The sequence below is a fragment of the Puntigrus tetrazona genome, chromosome 16 (genome assembly GCF_018831695.1).
Source record: "Puntigrus tetrazona isolate hp1 chromosome 16, ASM1883169v1, whole genome shotgun sequence".
Taxonomy (NCBI): Eukaryota; Metazoa; Chordata; class Actinopteri; order Cypriniformes; family Cyprinidae; genus Puntigrus; species Puntigrus tetrazona.
Genome location: NC_056714.1, coordinates 17,410,483 through 17,426,480, shown reverse-complemented (window position 1 = coordinate 17,426,480; position 15,998 = coordinate 17,410,483). Strand labels below are relative to the sequence as shown.

Below are 15,998 nucleotides of genomic sequence, written 5' to 3'. Positions count from 1 at the left end.
ATTTTCATTGCCTGATCGAGAAGCTTAACAGACCTCTGACGTAGGTGAGGTCAAAATCCCGATTTGAGGAGGGGGGGTTACACAGTAGATGTTTAAAACTAGCTAAGTAATTAAAAAAATAGTTCATAAACAAATATATCACGCAACAAATGTGCTTCTAATATTTAAGAAAATAAATAAACAACAAATAACAAGACCAAGTGCACCGTTCCCGTGGAATGCGCCATGGCCAAATTTGGTAAACATTATCCCAGCCATCCATCTGCCTTTCAATCATTAAAGTGTCCAGGAGCAGATTATGGGAGGGCATCCGTGAGACATGGACGTTGTAAATGATGTAAGCAGCAGTAACAGTAAAGTGAAGGCTGTACGAGCGCGCTCTGGTAGTTAGATCCTGTGCGCTCGCGCGGCGCAGCAGCAGAGCACCGGTCTCAGCGTGCTGGGACAGAAGACTGGGACGACAGCATCTGAACAGTAGGCATCTTTTAATAATCGTTCTCATCTATGAATTAACCCGTCGTTTTCAGACAAAATAACAGCCGCTTGAGGTGTTTTAAACTACATTGCACTTGTGGCGTTGCCGCTGTCGTACAAAAGTTTAAGCGGAATGACAGTTTTAAAGCGTTAATTGTAAATATTGCGTACTGTCAGAATTGAAAACGTAATTATGATTTTAACTACGGCATTTGGACGGAAATTCTGACGCCACGCCTTTAAGGGACGGTAAACGTTATTGATTGCTGCTATATTTAAAGCTACAGGATTCGCTCCAAGTTCGTCAACGCTCTCCGACCTTTAAACGTTTAAAACTTGCTCGTGTTTCAACGTGGGGCCGTCAAATTGTGTAATTTTAGTACTCTAAACACCTTGAAGTTATATTTTAAGCGATGTTAACGTTGTATTGTGTGAGAGGGAATCCTCTGTGTATGCTAGCAGTATTTAATCTGTAAACTCACAGTTTTGGGTGCCTGTGATTGTACAGTCAGTTATATTGTATTCTTATATAACACAGTACAAAACCACCTGCCTCATCCAGATCATTAACACCTACAATCAGACTATCAGCACTGAAGATAAACCGCAAACATGGGCAAGAAGGACAAACTGAATATTTCAAATGGCAAAAAAGAGGAGAATGGAGTTGTAAGGTAAATTACTTTACTGTTATAAAGCAAGCTAGGTTACATTGATGTTTTAATGGTGTTTTAAGACATATTTGTTCTTACAAATACAACAGTTTGATCTGTAGTTATGGTTTATGGTTGTGGGATAATATATACAAAATATTTTGATAATTTTCATATTGCTTTTTTGTTTCCTTATTTATTAACTGTTTGTGTACTTTTTAATTTTCAAGCATAAATACATTTTCTTTCCAGCAGTGAGAAAAATGGCAAAGAAGACAAGAATGAAAAGGAGGAGATGGTGGGAACATTTAAAATAGTAAGTGAGATGTGTGTAGGACTGTTAAATCTTTTGTGATTTGTAAAATTAATCATTTGTAATACAACGTCACGGCCGTAAAAGTGTATGTACTAAAAAAAATAAATGCAAAAAAATGTAACTATCATTGATTGTAGGTCTAATATTTATCCTTACATGCTCACATGCTTGATCACACTGCTGTTTATTTTATTTTTAAGGTTCAATAAAAATAGAGATCAAAAAAGCTTTAAGACTTATTCTCAAAGAAGCGTGTCTGTGTGTCAGTTTCGCTATGCAGATGGTGTCGACATTTTTCTGATGCTGATGGCCACTGTCATGTCCATAGCTAATGGGGCAGTACTACCTCTCATGGTTATTGTATTTGGAGACATGACAAACAGCTTTGTGGAGGATACAATGGCAGAGAATATAAAGAACATAACCCTTCCACCCAGTGAGTTTATAGTTTGTATCCCTCATCAATCTATTATTGTTTCACTGAGAAATCTGACTAACAAAAAACTGGTCTTTTAATCTCTAGACTTCACTTTTCCACAGACCAGTAATAAGACTTTAGGAGAGCAGATGACAACGTAAGACCGCTGTGCTTTGTATTGGAACACTGCAATTTTATTTCTAATTTTAATTCAATTTAAACATCTTTCTTAGTATATGATAGTCTTGTTTCTCCTTCTCAGGCATGCTATATACTACAGCATCATGGGATTTGTAGTTTTGATTGCAGCATATATGCAGGTGGCCTTTTGGACTCTTGCCGCAGGACGTCAGGTGAAGAAACTTAGAAAGAAGTTCTTTCACTCAATCATGAAACAGGAGATCGGCTGGTTTGATGTCCATGAGACAGGACAGCTCAACACACGCCTCACAGAGTATGACGTGCATCTACATTTAGTCGTTTATCTACATGTTACTCGCACAGTAACACACACCTACATCACCCTCTTTTTTTTCTCTGCAGTGATGTCTACAAAATAAACGAAGGCATTGGAGATAAGCTTGGCATGCTGCTTCAGAATCTGACCACCTTTATAACTGGCATCGTCATTGGTTTTGTCAAAGGCTGGAAGCTGACCCTCGTCATCCTCGCTGTTAGTCCTTTACTCGGGATCTCGGCTGCTGTCATCGCAAAGGTGGGATACAAAGAAATATGGTGGCCATTGTACTTACTAACAGCCCTATCTTACTGTGATTTATTACTGTATTCATTTCCACCTAGCTGTAAAGGGAATTAAATTATGTAAATAGTCAACGAAGGCAAATGCAGAGTTTGAGAGCTGTAAGACACTTCTAATATTATAACGTATCATGGTTTTCACAAAAATATTGTTCAACTTTGATAATATTTATTACAATGATTACTGTAAGACCATGTGACACTTGAGTAATGGCAAAATACAGCTTTGCCATTTTTGTAAAATTTAAATTGTTAAATTGTCTTTCTTCCGCATTTTTGATTGAATAAATGCAGTCTTGGTGAACATAAGATATATCTTTTACGAATAGTTATTGGATTTAAAAAGCTATTTTGATTTAAAGTTATTTTGATGCATTGAAAAGACAATATTATATCCTGACTCATTAGGTGATGACATCGTTCACGTCACTGGAACAGACGGCCTACGCCAAGGCTGGAGCAGTGGCTGAAGAAGTTCTGTCATCCATCAGAACTGTCTTTGCCTTTGGTGGACAGAAAAAAGAGATATTGAGGTAAGTTTGAAGGTTCCTGTTCTCAGTGGAAATCTGATGATGGCATACGTGTGTTTGTGGTATATGACACAGAGCGATAAACCACCTAACCAAACCAAAAGCAGTTCATTTGCCAAACCATCTTAGAAACCTAAAGACTAGACAGCTACGAAGATGACAATTCTGTTTTAGTACGTTATGGTCTGGTCTTGAAAATTTAGTCAGTTTGTTTTCCCCCAAAGTGAATATGAAACAATTCGGGAAGAGGATGGGAAATCAGTTTGATCATCATTTCTTTTGCATCAGGAATGACAAATAACTTTTTTCTGGTCTTTAAAGGTATCACAAAAACTTAGAGGAAGCAAAGAATGTTGGCATAAGGAAGGCCATCACTGTGAACATTGCTATGGGCTTCACCTTCTTCATGATCTATATGTCTTATGCACTGGCCTTTTGGTATGGCAGCACTCTTATCCTGGCTGGAGAGTATGATGCCGGCATACTTTTAACTGTGAGTCACAGCAGGTTTATTACAAAACTTGACAAACCCTCCTTTGGTTTTCTGACTAAAACCCAAATGCACATCATGCGGTTTCTTCATGGGAATTTCATGGGTTGCCTTACAAGTACATTTTCTGCTTTTGTATTTTAGGTTTTTTTCTCAGTCCTAATTGGAGCTTTCGGCATTGGTCAAACATCTCCTAACATCCAGGCCTTTGCTAGCGCAAGAGGGGCCGCCCACAAGGTTTTCCACATCATTGATCACGTGAGTAAACTCACTGTTAACTAATCATTAATGCGTTCAGGATATTGTTACATAATTGTTGGAAGAAAAACAGCTGTCCCCAATGCAGAAGAAGATCCATAATATAATTGCTACCTAGGACGCTAGACAAGATATCATTTTTAGGTTAGAATCTTCCCTATATAAATAGCACTGTGATGACAAAAAAGTTCAGTGATCTGGTAAGTGAAGTCATGAAGCTACAAAAGTATGAAATAAAGCGGCCTTAAAACTGTGCAAGCATGACATATTTTTTATGAGTCACATTTAAGAACATGTCTCTGAAATGGTTTTCAGAACTGTCCTGGAGCAGCCCAGTGCTGTCTCACTCATCAAAAATGCCCGATTTAACTTGTCATCTCATTAATAGAGACTTCAAGACCTGAAGTGGGTCAGAAAAGGTTAAAATAGTTGAGAATAAATAAGAGGGTGGCCTTTAAGGCTTCATCTATATTTAATTTAGAATGTGTTTGATAACCTTTCATTTCTATACATTTCTGCTGAAGTGCACAATTAAATATGACATTTATTATAATGGATTGTTTTAAGTTCACTTAAATTAGAATTCTTTTCTTAAGTCTAAATGGTAAAATTGAAAACTCTGTTATACTGTAATGTTGAATGGCTATCAATTATTACTATATAAAAGTATATTTAAAACTTTAATGTTAGTTGGATTAATTGTTATTAATTTTAGGAAAATATGCATTTAACTAGTTCATTTCTTTTCATCGAATGAGTCACAACACAATATATGCATGTCTTTTAAAAAGGCTGCAAGCCAAGAACACAACTAATTAAAAAGATGGCATAAGCATAATATCCCCATGGTCTGTAAAAACAAAAGCAAATTTAAATATTAAGAAAATTTTCGAATACTAAAGAAGTCAAATATATTAGGATTGAATATGAGTTCGGTTATGCTCTGCATGGAGACTCAGAAAACTGAATCTACAGTTAAAATCTGACGCCTAATATTTTACCACTTTTATGCATATGCAGCAGTCAGTAAGATTTGTTTACAAAGTGGTCAAAGTGCTCTTAATGCTCAAAAAATGGTGCGTGTATTTGATAAAAAATACAGTAAAAACGGTTATGTTATATTATAAAATTTTTTTTGAATGCCGCACTCGGTTTAAAATTATTTAAAAAATTCACAGATGACTGGAAAAGTCATGGAGAAATCAAAGAAATCTATTAATCAAATAAGCCTGGGAAGTATATTGCATTGTTTCCTGACTTTTATATTTTTTTGATATTTTCTGTTTATTTTTACTTCCTTTCAACTGTCCTGAGCAGTACAGGTTTGCGTTTCCCAAAAACATTATGACCTTATGTATATTGTAGACCCATAGAAACCAATGGTGCTACCATCATCTAGGCTTACATTGCATTTGAGAAACACAGCCGGGATCATTTAGCCAATCATACACATGTGAAAGTTCAATAAGTCCATATTTCCTTCAGAAAGTGCAGCTCATATTGCTTTATTTTTTCGAACATTTAAACATAGCAGAGCAGCAAAACTGTTTGATTTTTAACTTCTGTTCAGTGTTCCAAGAAGGAAAGCCTGAACAATTAAAACACACGCACAGGACTAAACTTTGTCTTTATTTAGACTCAGATGTTCAAGTTTAAACAAACACCACACACAGTGAGCAGACAGTGGCTTTGAGATAAAAACTCAAAAAGGTGCACAAAAATAATCCAAAGCCAAGTTGCATAACTTCCCATCATTGTTTTAGTACCATGAAAACTGCCTGGTCTCAGGATCAGAGGTGCTTCCCTACTGAGATCTAATGAATAGAAGACCACAGGGAACCAGTTTTCTCTGGTGTAGAGCAATTAGTGTGCTATTGACGTCTATTAGTCTGAATGAGGTTTGATTATGAATTTACCTTTGTCCCTTATTGGAATTTGTAATTAAAATAATGAATTTCTTTCATAATATATTTTTTTTCACCCACAGGAACCCAAAATCAACAGTTTCTCAGAGGAAGGCTACAAACTTGATGTTGTAAAAGGAAACATAGAGTTCAAAAACATTCACTTCAAATACCCCTCCCGACAGGATGTGAATGTAGGACCAACAAAAGATTTATTAAGAACAATTCGAACAAAATAACTGTACAGAATAAAATGACTCCTGCTCTGGTTTGGCTTATAGGTTCTGAATGGTATGGATCTTAAAGTAATGAGTGGACAGACCATTGCATTGGTGGGCAGTAGTGGGTGTGGAAAAAGCACAACAGTCCAGCTCCTACAGCGCTTCTATGACCCACAGGAAGGAACGGTGAGTACAAACAGAGGCTGAAAAGTACAAACTCCTTTACCTTCCTGTTCTTCATCCAAACTTTGTCCACAGGTTACAATAGATGGCCATGATATTCGCTCTCTGAATGTGCGAAGTCTGAGAGAACTTATTGGTGTAGTCAGCCAGGAGCCTGTGCTGTTTGCCACAACCATCTCAGAAAACATCCGCTATGGCCGCCAAGACGTCACTCAGGAGGAGATCGAACAGGCCGCACGTGAAGCCAATGCCTACGACTTCATCATGAAGTTCCCAGAAGTACAAAATTTTACATTATTTTAGGTCAGTCAGATTAAAAAAAGATTGACCACATAGGCTCTGACTAATATAACTGGGCATTTTCAGAAATTTGAGACTCTAGTTGGAGAGAGGGGCACCCAGATGAGTGGCGGACAAAAGCAGCGTATTGCTATTGCGAGAGCACTTGTGCGCAACCCAAAAATCCTACTCCTTGATGAGGCTACATCTGCTCTGGATGCTGAGAGTGAGACTATTGTGCAAGCAGCGTTAGATAAGGTAACAAAAAATTGTTATCTGGAAAAACTTTAATACAAATATTGTGTGTGTGCGTATAGACATTTTTTTTTTTTTGTATATCTGTATAGGTCAGGCTGGGCAGAACTACCATTATAGTGGCTCACCGGCTGTCTACTATTCGAAATGCTGATGTCATTGCTGGATTCCAGAATGGTAAAATTGCAGAACTAGGCACACATGACGAACTGATGGAGAGAAAAGGAATCTACCACTCTCTCGTTACTATGCAGGTTAGAAACCCGCAGTGCAGTACATATACACAAGCTCTGTATTCACATGGTAAAATTAGTTTTAACTGAAAGGTCGTCAGAGCCCATTGTCTTGTGGGTAGTGCACTGATATATGGAGGAGCTGCTTGACTTTGAGCCCCAATCAAGAACTTTCCCTGGACCTATTCCCTTCCCAGTTGTTTTCATTTTCTCGTTTCCTGTCTTGTCTGTTAAAGGTGAAAATAACATTAAACATAACAACATAACATTAAAGGATATGGACTGTCAGTGATTTGTAGCAACCGTAAATGTGTTCTACAAGAGTTGGCAGCAACATGAGCAACAGTAGCTATCTAAGATATTGAGCAGATAGTAAAGCTCACATGGCCTTTGCCAAATAATGCTGTGAAGTAGAAATCAACACTACATGGTCTTGACAATCTCAAATAGTTGAATTACTATCATTGTGATGAGCCCTTTATACTTTCACAATGTAATACATTTTATAAAGATGTTACGCACTTTTATCCATTTTACAGGATTGTTTGATACTGAAACAGCTTATCATTTAAGTCTAGTTGCATCAGCAGCAGAAAAGAAAAGTTTCAGAGGCAAGATTTGTGCAGGATAAGGCTGGGAGAGTGAATTATGGGATCTATTATGAGTTTCCTTGTTTACATCGCAGATGTTTAAGGGGGCAGTGGACACAGAGGAGGGCAAAGAGGAGATGACTATGGATGAAAAGAGCCCCTCGGTCAGCTCTCTGAATGATCGCGCACTTTTCAGACAGAAATCAAGAAGTGGCTCAGAAAAAGAGCAGCAGGATGAAGAGAAACAGACAGAAGAGGTAAGAGACCGAGTATACATAATAATGAGTGTCATTTTCATGAATTGAATTTTGTTTTCTGTCCCTAAAAAGAAACTTAAAGGCTTGATACATTAGCTGCAAATCAAAATAAGATCATGATTAGATCATTTTGATTGAAATTATGTTACATAGTTCATGTTCTATGTGTTCACTCTCTTGTTTGCAGGAAAAAGCTCCAAATGTCTCCTTCCTAACAGTCTTGAAACTGAATAAACCGGAATGGCCATATATGGTTTTTGGAGTTTTATGTGCCACCATAAATGGAGGCATGCAGCCTGCATTTGCTGTCATTTTCTCTAAAATCATTGCTGTATGTTATACTTTATTATTATTATTAATAATAATAATTACAGATATTTTACAGTCAGCATTACTGAGATATTTTTCCTCATATATTTATTTAGATTTCTTCACTTTTCTTTGTCTATAGGTATTTGCTGAGGTAAATCAGGACATTATACGAAGCAGGACTGAGCTTTACTCGCTGCTGTTTGCTGGCATTGGGGTTGTGTCCTTTTTCACTTTGTTCTTTCAGGTATGTTTTGAGTTAAAGTATCAATGTTTACATACAAAAAAATTTTAACTGCCTTGAATGCTAAACAAAAATATGATAATAAATTACTTGAGAAATAGTTCACCCAAAAATTTGAATTCTGTCATCATCCTCAAGTAGTTCCAAAATTTCTTTTGATCCGGCGAACACAAATTAAGATAATTTTGAAGAAAGTTTATAACCAGGCTGTTTTGGGTCACCATTGGCTTCCACCGTAGGAAACAAATACTATGGAAGTCAACGGTGACCCAAAACAGCCTGATTACAAACTTTCTTCAGCATTTCTTCCTTTGTGTTCTGAAGAACAAAGACATTCATACAGATTTGGAACTGCTGCAGGATGTGATGACAGGATTTTCATTTTTGGGTGAACTATTACTTGATACACATTCAGTTCAAAAGTGTAGTCAGGGATGGAGAAGTACGGTTTATATAGATTCAAGGTGTTCGTGTGAGGTGTCTCGAAGAAAATGTTCTGATAAGTATACATGTGAGGTGCATCCTGTACATTGAGTGGTGGTAAAAAGATCTTATCTGAAAGCTGATGACTGTTGTGAAACAGCACTTTGTAAACACCAATGAATAGCAGACAGATCTGTCAATAATTTGCCCAGACAAACTAAACCTTACTAAACAAAACATTTCATTCTTACTATAGACCTAAAGTATAATAGAAAAAGAAGGTATATTTAAATTGACTAAAATAAAATAAAAAAATCCTAAATGTATTATAAAATTGTGTATACTTTGAAATAAATTCATTAAATGTATATTTTAATTAAATTATTATTTTCCACAGAAATGCTAAGCAGCTGTTTTCAACATTGATAATAAGCTATTTATCTTGAGTACTAAATCAGCATATTAGAATGATTTCTGAAGGATCATGTGACACTGAAGACTGAAGCAGTGGAAAATTTAGCTTTGCCACTACTAGAAAAAGCATTTGAAATACTTTTTCTGTATTATATTACTATTATTTTTATTAAATAAATGCAGTCTTACTGAGCAATAGATTTTCAAAAACATGAATTATTTTTTATTTAAATACACATTGTTTTAGTAAAACACATGAAACAACGTTTTTGCCTCATTTTGGTGTATTTTCAAATTTTTTAAGGGATTCTGTTTTGGGAAAGCCGGTGAGATTCTGACCATGCGAATGAGGTTTAAAGCCTTCAATGCTATGATGAGACAGGTGAGATGATAACTGACATAAACCAAGCATCTCAAGGTTTACGCCAAAGAAGCTATTTCTGGATGTCTGCTGATGAAGAGTGGTGTGACACCTGTCTGTGTGTGTTTTAGGACCTGAGCTGGTATGATAATACTAAGAACAGTGTGGGTGCGCTGACCACCAGACTGGCCGCAGATACAGCTCAAGTGCAGGGTGTAAGTCTTATTACCTATTCTACCACAGAGAGTAACACATAGTCTTAAACAATTAATACGTATGTACAGTAGCATAGCTCATCACCCTATTTCCTATTTATTGTATTTTTAAGCTCAATTTGATTTCAGCTTAGTGTGCTGTATAACATGTTAGAAACTATATATTTGAATTGAAAATGTAGAACAGATTAAATACAGTTTAGATTAAAGAAATTAAGTTGTGTGTTGAAGATGACATTGGTTTAACATTTCACCATGGTAGCACGTCACAAATGGCACACTGACTTTATTTCCAACAGGCAACTGGTGTTAGATTGGCAACACTGGCACAGAATGTGGCCAACTTGGGCACCGCCATTATCATTTCATTTGTGTACGGCTGGCAGTTGACCCTCCTCATTCTCTCCATTGTGCCAATCATGGCTGTGGCTGGAGCCATCCAGATGAAGTTACTGGCCGGACATGCTCTTAAAGACAAGAAGGAGCTTGAGCAAGCCGGGAAGGTGAACATTTATGCTTATACTTTACTGCAGCACTAATTAAATCAACTGTCTTAAATCACTACCTTGTCTGCAATGTATTTTTCTCATTCAGATTGCAACGGAAGCCATTGAGAATATCCGTACTGTGGTTTCATTGACCAGGGAGAGCAAGTTTGAAACTCTGTATGAGGAAAACTTAGTTGTGCCTTACAAGTACGTTTAAATCGACTAATCATAATTCTATAATGCATCTATTAGGATTCAAAATGAGCTTTATAATTGATGATAATTGTTTCCTTAGAAACGCTAAGAAAAAAGCACACGTTTTCGGCTTGACGTTCTCCTTCTCTCAAGCGATGATCTATTTTGCCTATGCTGGCTGTTTCAAGTTTGGCTCTTGGCTCATTGAACAAAAGCTGATGACCTTTGAGGGCGTCTTTCTGTAAGTACACATCTGTTATAATACTCTATGCAGACTGAGGAACATGTCATAAAATGTCTTCATAGTAGTGTTACATGATCCAGTGTCATCTACAGTGTGTGTCACAGGCAGTTCAAAAGTGTAAAAATTAAACCGAAGTGAGTGAGGTCAAGCTAAAGCACACTACAGTGCAGGTGTTAAGTGGGAGTGGATTGGGAGGTACAAAGTCTACTGGATTCTACAGTATTGGTTAATAATTACAGAAGAAAAGTGAGTCAGAATAAACTATCCAGATGAGCAGTTAATTGTAGATGTTCTAAGACAACACAAGGCTTGTGATTCATTACATTTGTGGACAGAAGATTCAAGAGGATCCATCTTATCTAACAAGTGGGCTTTTTTTAACAGAGCAATAATTAAAATTCTGTTTTCCTAATAACTCATTAAATAGCTTTTTTTTTTTTGAATGTTAACATGTTATTGGCACAAAAAGCATTAATTGAGCATTAATTAGCATTAATTAGTTGTATAATTTAATGATTAAATTATACAACTATACAATTAAACAATGATTTATTAATTCTTTAAGTTTTTTAAAAATAATTGGCCTATGAAATGTTTTATTGTTTCTTAAATTCCCCAAAACATTTCTAAGTATTTACATTTTAAGGATTAATTACATTTTAATAATAAATCAAAAAGCATTTCAGATCATTAAATTCAAAAAGTACTTCAGTTTATTATTATTATTATTATTATTATTATTATTATTATTATTATAGGTTTTATAATAAAAGGTCCAGACATTTTTGTGTTGTGTATTTAATTTTCTCTGCTAATCAACTTAAATCATAACATTTAATTTAAATTATTTAATTTAAATTAAAATTATATAAACCCTTATATAAAAAAATGTATGGTTATTTCTTTCAAAATTTGAATAATAATTTAATTTGAAGTAATAGTGCTAGTATTACCTCACTGTTCCTGGAGTTTGTGCGACAATTTTTATTTTTTTGTGAAAAAACTTTATTTATTAAATATTAAATATTTTATAAAGTTAAATATTAAATATTTTTGACTTTCATGAGCCATAAGCTCTAGTTTAAAACAGTTTTACTTTAAATGTAATGAATCTAAAAATTTAGATGTACACATGTATGTGTATTTTTTTTGTGTCAAGTATTGACAGTGTTTTTTATGGTTTTAGTTAATAATAATAATAATAATAACCCTGGGTGATATATCTGTTTGTGTCTGTCAGTGTGATCTCAGCTGTGGTGTATGGAGCAATGGCTGTTGGAGAGGCAAACTCGTTCACTCCAAACTACGCCAAGGCTAAGATGGCTGCTTCTCATATCTTGATGCTCATCAACAGAGTCCCAGCCATTGACAATGCCTCAGAGGACGGAGACAAGCCGGTAATCCTTGCGCACATGCACTTGAACACCAGAATACACAGTATGCCCAATACTCCATAAAATCGTTCTAATTCTACTGAGCCTTAATTCTATGCAAGATCCCAGAGTTCTTAAAAGACTGTCATGAAATGAATAATTTACCACTTCTGCTGTTCTATCCTAATCTGACAAAACATGCAGAGCTGGTCTCTGCCCTCCATAAATATCCTGTGTCAATCATCAAGAGACTAAAATATTGCCATGACGACACTGCTATACACAAATGTGCACTAATATGGCTCTTTCCTATAATCTCTGTAGGATCATTTTGAAGGGAATGTGTTCTTTGATGATGTGCGTTTTAACTACCCGTCCCGGCCGAATGTACCAGTGCTGCGGAGTCTGAGGCTCCGGGTGAAGAAGGGGCAAACTCTCGCTCTGGTGGGAAGCAGTGGCTGTGGCAAGAGCACCACCATCCAATTACTGGAGAGATTTTATGACCCCCAGCAGGGCAAAGTGGTACGAAAACCCACGTACAGACAAGCGACTCAGAGACCACATCTTTTCAACATATATTATACAATAACTTTTATTTACACGTTAATGTTTTGAATAGAATAGAATAGTCTGTCACTAATCACTCGTCCAACTCGGTAAGATGTGATTCACGCAAATACGTACACTGTCATTCTGTACACAACAGCCGTAGAAATCTAAATTTTATTACCTTCCTCAAGGTCAATGATAAGGTATCTTAAAGCAGGCCAAAAAAACAAGGAAACCCAGATATGCACATCAAAGGATGCTTCTCTTTCATCTACATACTTCAGGTCCTTCACCTTAATGACTCAGACCATAACAGACCTGTTAAATGCTATTAACCTCACATGATCACATGTGGACAGTGCCAAACAAGCCAACAGCTTAAACTGAATTTTTTTTCCTAATTGATTTAACCATATTCACACTTACCCATGTTTTTAATAAAAAAAAATCTTTTTTAAATATTTTGCTAAATAATATCCACTAGGTCTAAACGCAAAATACTGTACATGTTTTAATTGTCTAATAAAATAAGCGTCGAGATGCATTATACTCGTAATAAAACAGTTTTGGTAAAAGTTACTCTTTATTAACAGATGCTGGATGACAGTGATGCAAAGCAATTGAACATCCACTGGCTGCGCTCGCAAATCGGCATCGTTTCCCAGGAGCCTGTGCTGTTTGACTGCAGCCTGGCGGAGAACATCGCATACGGAGACAACAGCAGAAAAGTCAGCCAGGAGGAGATCGAAGAGGCCGCTAAAGCTGCTAACATACACTCCTTTATAGAGGGACTGCCACAGGTACTGTACAGCCATCACCCTCATCTACACCCCATTCTAAAAGTCAGGAGGCAAAGTAAGACTTGCCCAAAAGTAATGGATAATTATTTTTTTTAAATACATTTACCAAGGACACATCAAATTGATCAAAAGTGACATATTAGCACACCAGGGAGACTACGACTTCCTGTTCCAAAACATTATGAAGCTAAAGATAACAAAGGCCAAATTTACTTAATCATCCATCACAAGAAATAAAACCAAACAATAACGTTTTGATGTGTAAAACAAGACTGTTAAGCTTCACAAAATAGAGGGTTGCTGTAAGACTAAAGCTAAAGTGTTGAAAATCCACATTTCCTCCATCAAAGCAATAATTAAGACAAAACAACTCAGTATCAAACAGTCCCTATGTCATCACACATTGTTCAGGAAGGTTTCGAGAAAAATGATCTTCGCTCTTTCAAAAACTAAATCCAGCACATACAGATGTCAGACATGACTAGAACTTCAAATGACTCTTCTATGGTCAGACGAAAATAAAACCTACCAGATTAGTGCAAACAAGGATAAAAAGTAGCCCTATCTTGAGAAAAGGATGTTGCAGTAATTTGGTGCCAATAATTGTGGCCAATATGAACTGGAAAAAGCATTTATTTGACAATAAGATTTTCCCCTGCTTTCAATTGTTTTTCCTTAATGATAGGTTAGAATGAAAGATCAAAACAACTAATATTTATTTTCACAGCCACCTTGGCCCATATTTACCAAGGGTGCCAATATTAGTGGAGTGCATTGCGTGTGTGTGTGTGTGTATATATATGTATATGTATGTGTGTGTGTGTAAATATATGTGTATATGTATGACTATCTACAAATTTATTAAATATTATTGTGTGGTTTGGTTTCAGCAATACCAGACACAAGCAGGTGATAAAGGTACACAGCTGTCAGGAGGGCAGAAGCAGCGTATTGCTATAGCGAGGGCCATCCTCCGCAACCCCAAACTCTTGCTGCTCGATGAAGCCACATCTGCTCTGGACACTGAGAGTGAGAAGGTAAGATCACAGTTTACAGCACAATACCACTGTCATACACAGTTCAGTTATGTACTATAACCAAACTCATATCATTATCTACCCCAGTGGTTTCAACCAGAAATCAAAGCTATGAGTTTGTACTTGCGTTCGTAGAAGTTAGTATTCAAGCTGCCACTGAATTGAAAAGATACTGTATTTCTTTTACTCTCTTGTCTCCGTGTCCTGTGAGTAGATAGTGCAGGATGCTCTGGATAAGGCACGTGAGGGCCGCACCTGTATCATAGTAGCCCACCGGCTGACCACCATTCAGAACGCAGACCGTATAGCTGTGGTCCAAAACGGGGTGGTGGTGGAGCAGGGCACGCATCAGCAGCTCCTCAGCCAGCAGGGGGCGTACTACACCCTCGTCACCTCTCAGATGAGCCACTGATGGTCAAGAGGAGCAGAGCGCATGCAGGATTCTGCTAAACATTTCATAGAAAACGCTCTCCTGTGCTTGCAGGCCTGTATGTCATTTTAGGTGGCATTGTTACAGGAAGCCTGGAAAATAATAAGGATGTGGACATTAGTGTCCAAGTGTAATGTTAGCCAAGCTGAGGTCTGACTATGCATTGTGTTATTCAGTGCCTTGTCGTTTTGTGCTTTTTGTGGTTTAAAGAAGTAACATTAATCCAAATCAGCACTTTCTTGTTGCTGATTTAATTGTATTAAACAAAAAAAAAAGTTCTATTAACTGTTCTACCAAGCACTACCATATTCTGATTTCATGGTCACACACTTTGTACATGCAGAGGGCAGAACATTTTAAATGTGATTGTCTTTACATAATAATGTACAGTAATTTATATACACACAATTTGTCTCTTTGTGCCTAATACTAAAAATGTCGCCTTGCCTTCTCATTAGTGAAGACGGTTATTGTTCTTCAGCTGACAAGATGACCAAAGAGTTTGTATTATGATGATTGACTACATGATAGTGTTCTCTTTGTGTGGTGCCTTGTTATTTATCAAACATAAGGCTGGTTTGTTTTGTCTTATGGCATTGTTTTCTTAAATCACATACTGTAAAAGTTTAGAATAAAGATTTCCTTTTTCATTATCATTTTTAAATTTTGTATTCCATATTCTATCTATAGCCAAAAAGTAAAGTTATTATGATTGTTTTTGCACTTAAATGACATGTAAAGATGCAATGAAATACATGTGGCGTTTCCTCTGAAACGAAGGAAAGGCACTATTCTGTTATGAATGTGAGACTTAATCTAACCATCAATTAGGCCTAGTTTATATCACATCAAACCCTGCAAATTATTATTATTGTTATACTTTATTCTAAAATTATTAATGTTAACAACATCAGCGTTGCGTGACTATGAGTATAGTTTGTAATAAAATTCCATTTCTGTACAGTCTTGTTTTAAATAATCCTTTTTGGATTACAATCCGCTATTAAAAGTTTTTTGACACTTAATTATTCCAGCTGCGTGTGAGAATGGGCTGTAATTAACGATGCATGCCCTGCGGGATCCTCACAGGTGAATA

The 15,998-nt window shown here is 36.4% G+C and overlaps 1 protein-coding gene across 2 annotated transcripts; it reads left to right on the top strand.

The window, feature by feature from the left end:
* The first annotated feature begins 316 nt into the window (after positions 1-316).
* Positions 317-15,555, top strand: abcb4 (ATP-binding cassette, sub-family B (MDR/TAP), member 4). Of its 2 annotated transcripts, none has more exons than XM_043260756.1 (28): positions 317-474; positions 1,013-1,148; positions 1,380-1,443; positions 1,711-1,879; positions 1,967-2,018; positions 2,124-2,315; positions 2,405-2,576; positions 3,029-3,153; positions 3,472-3,643; positions 3,785-3,898; positions 5,886-5,996; positions 6,084-6,209; positions 6,282-6,485; positions 6,573-6,743; positions 6,833-6,994; positions 7,659-7,820; positions 8,008-8,151; positions 8,272-8,376; positions 9,515-9,592; positions 9,703-9,786; positions 10,086-10,289; positions 10,381-10,481; positions 10,570-10,710; positions 11,954-12,110; positions 12,411-12,608; positions 13,229-13,435; positions 14,326-14,472; positions 14,687-15,555. In XM_043260756.1, exons 2-28 carry the CDS (start codon positions 1,087-1,089, stop codon positions 14,882-14,884), a joined length of 3,822 nt encoding a protein of 1,273 aa, XP_043116691.1. In that variant the 5' UTR covers positions 317-474; positions 1,013-1,086; the 3' UTR covers positions 14,885-15,555. The 2 variants fall into 2 exon arrangements, with proteins under 2 accessions (XP_043116691.1, XP_043116692.1); XM_043260757.1 differs by having other exon boundaries at positions 325-474; positions 1,037-1,148.
* Positions 15,556-15,998: the final 443 nt, after the last annotated feature.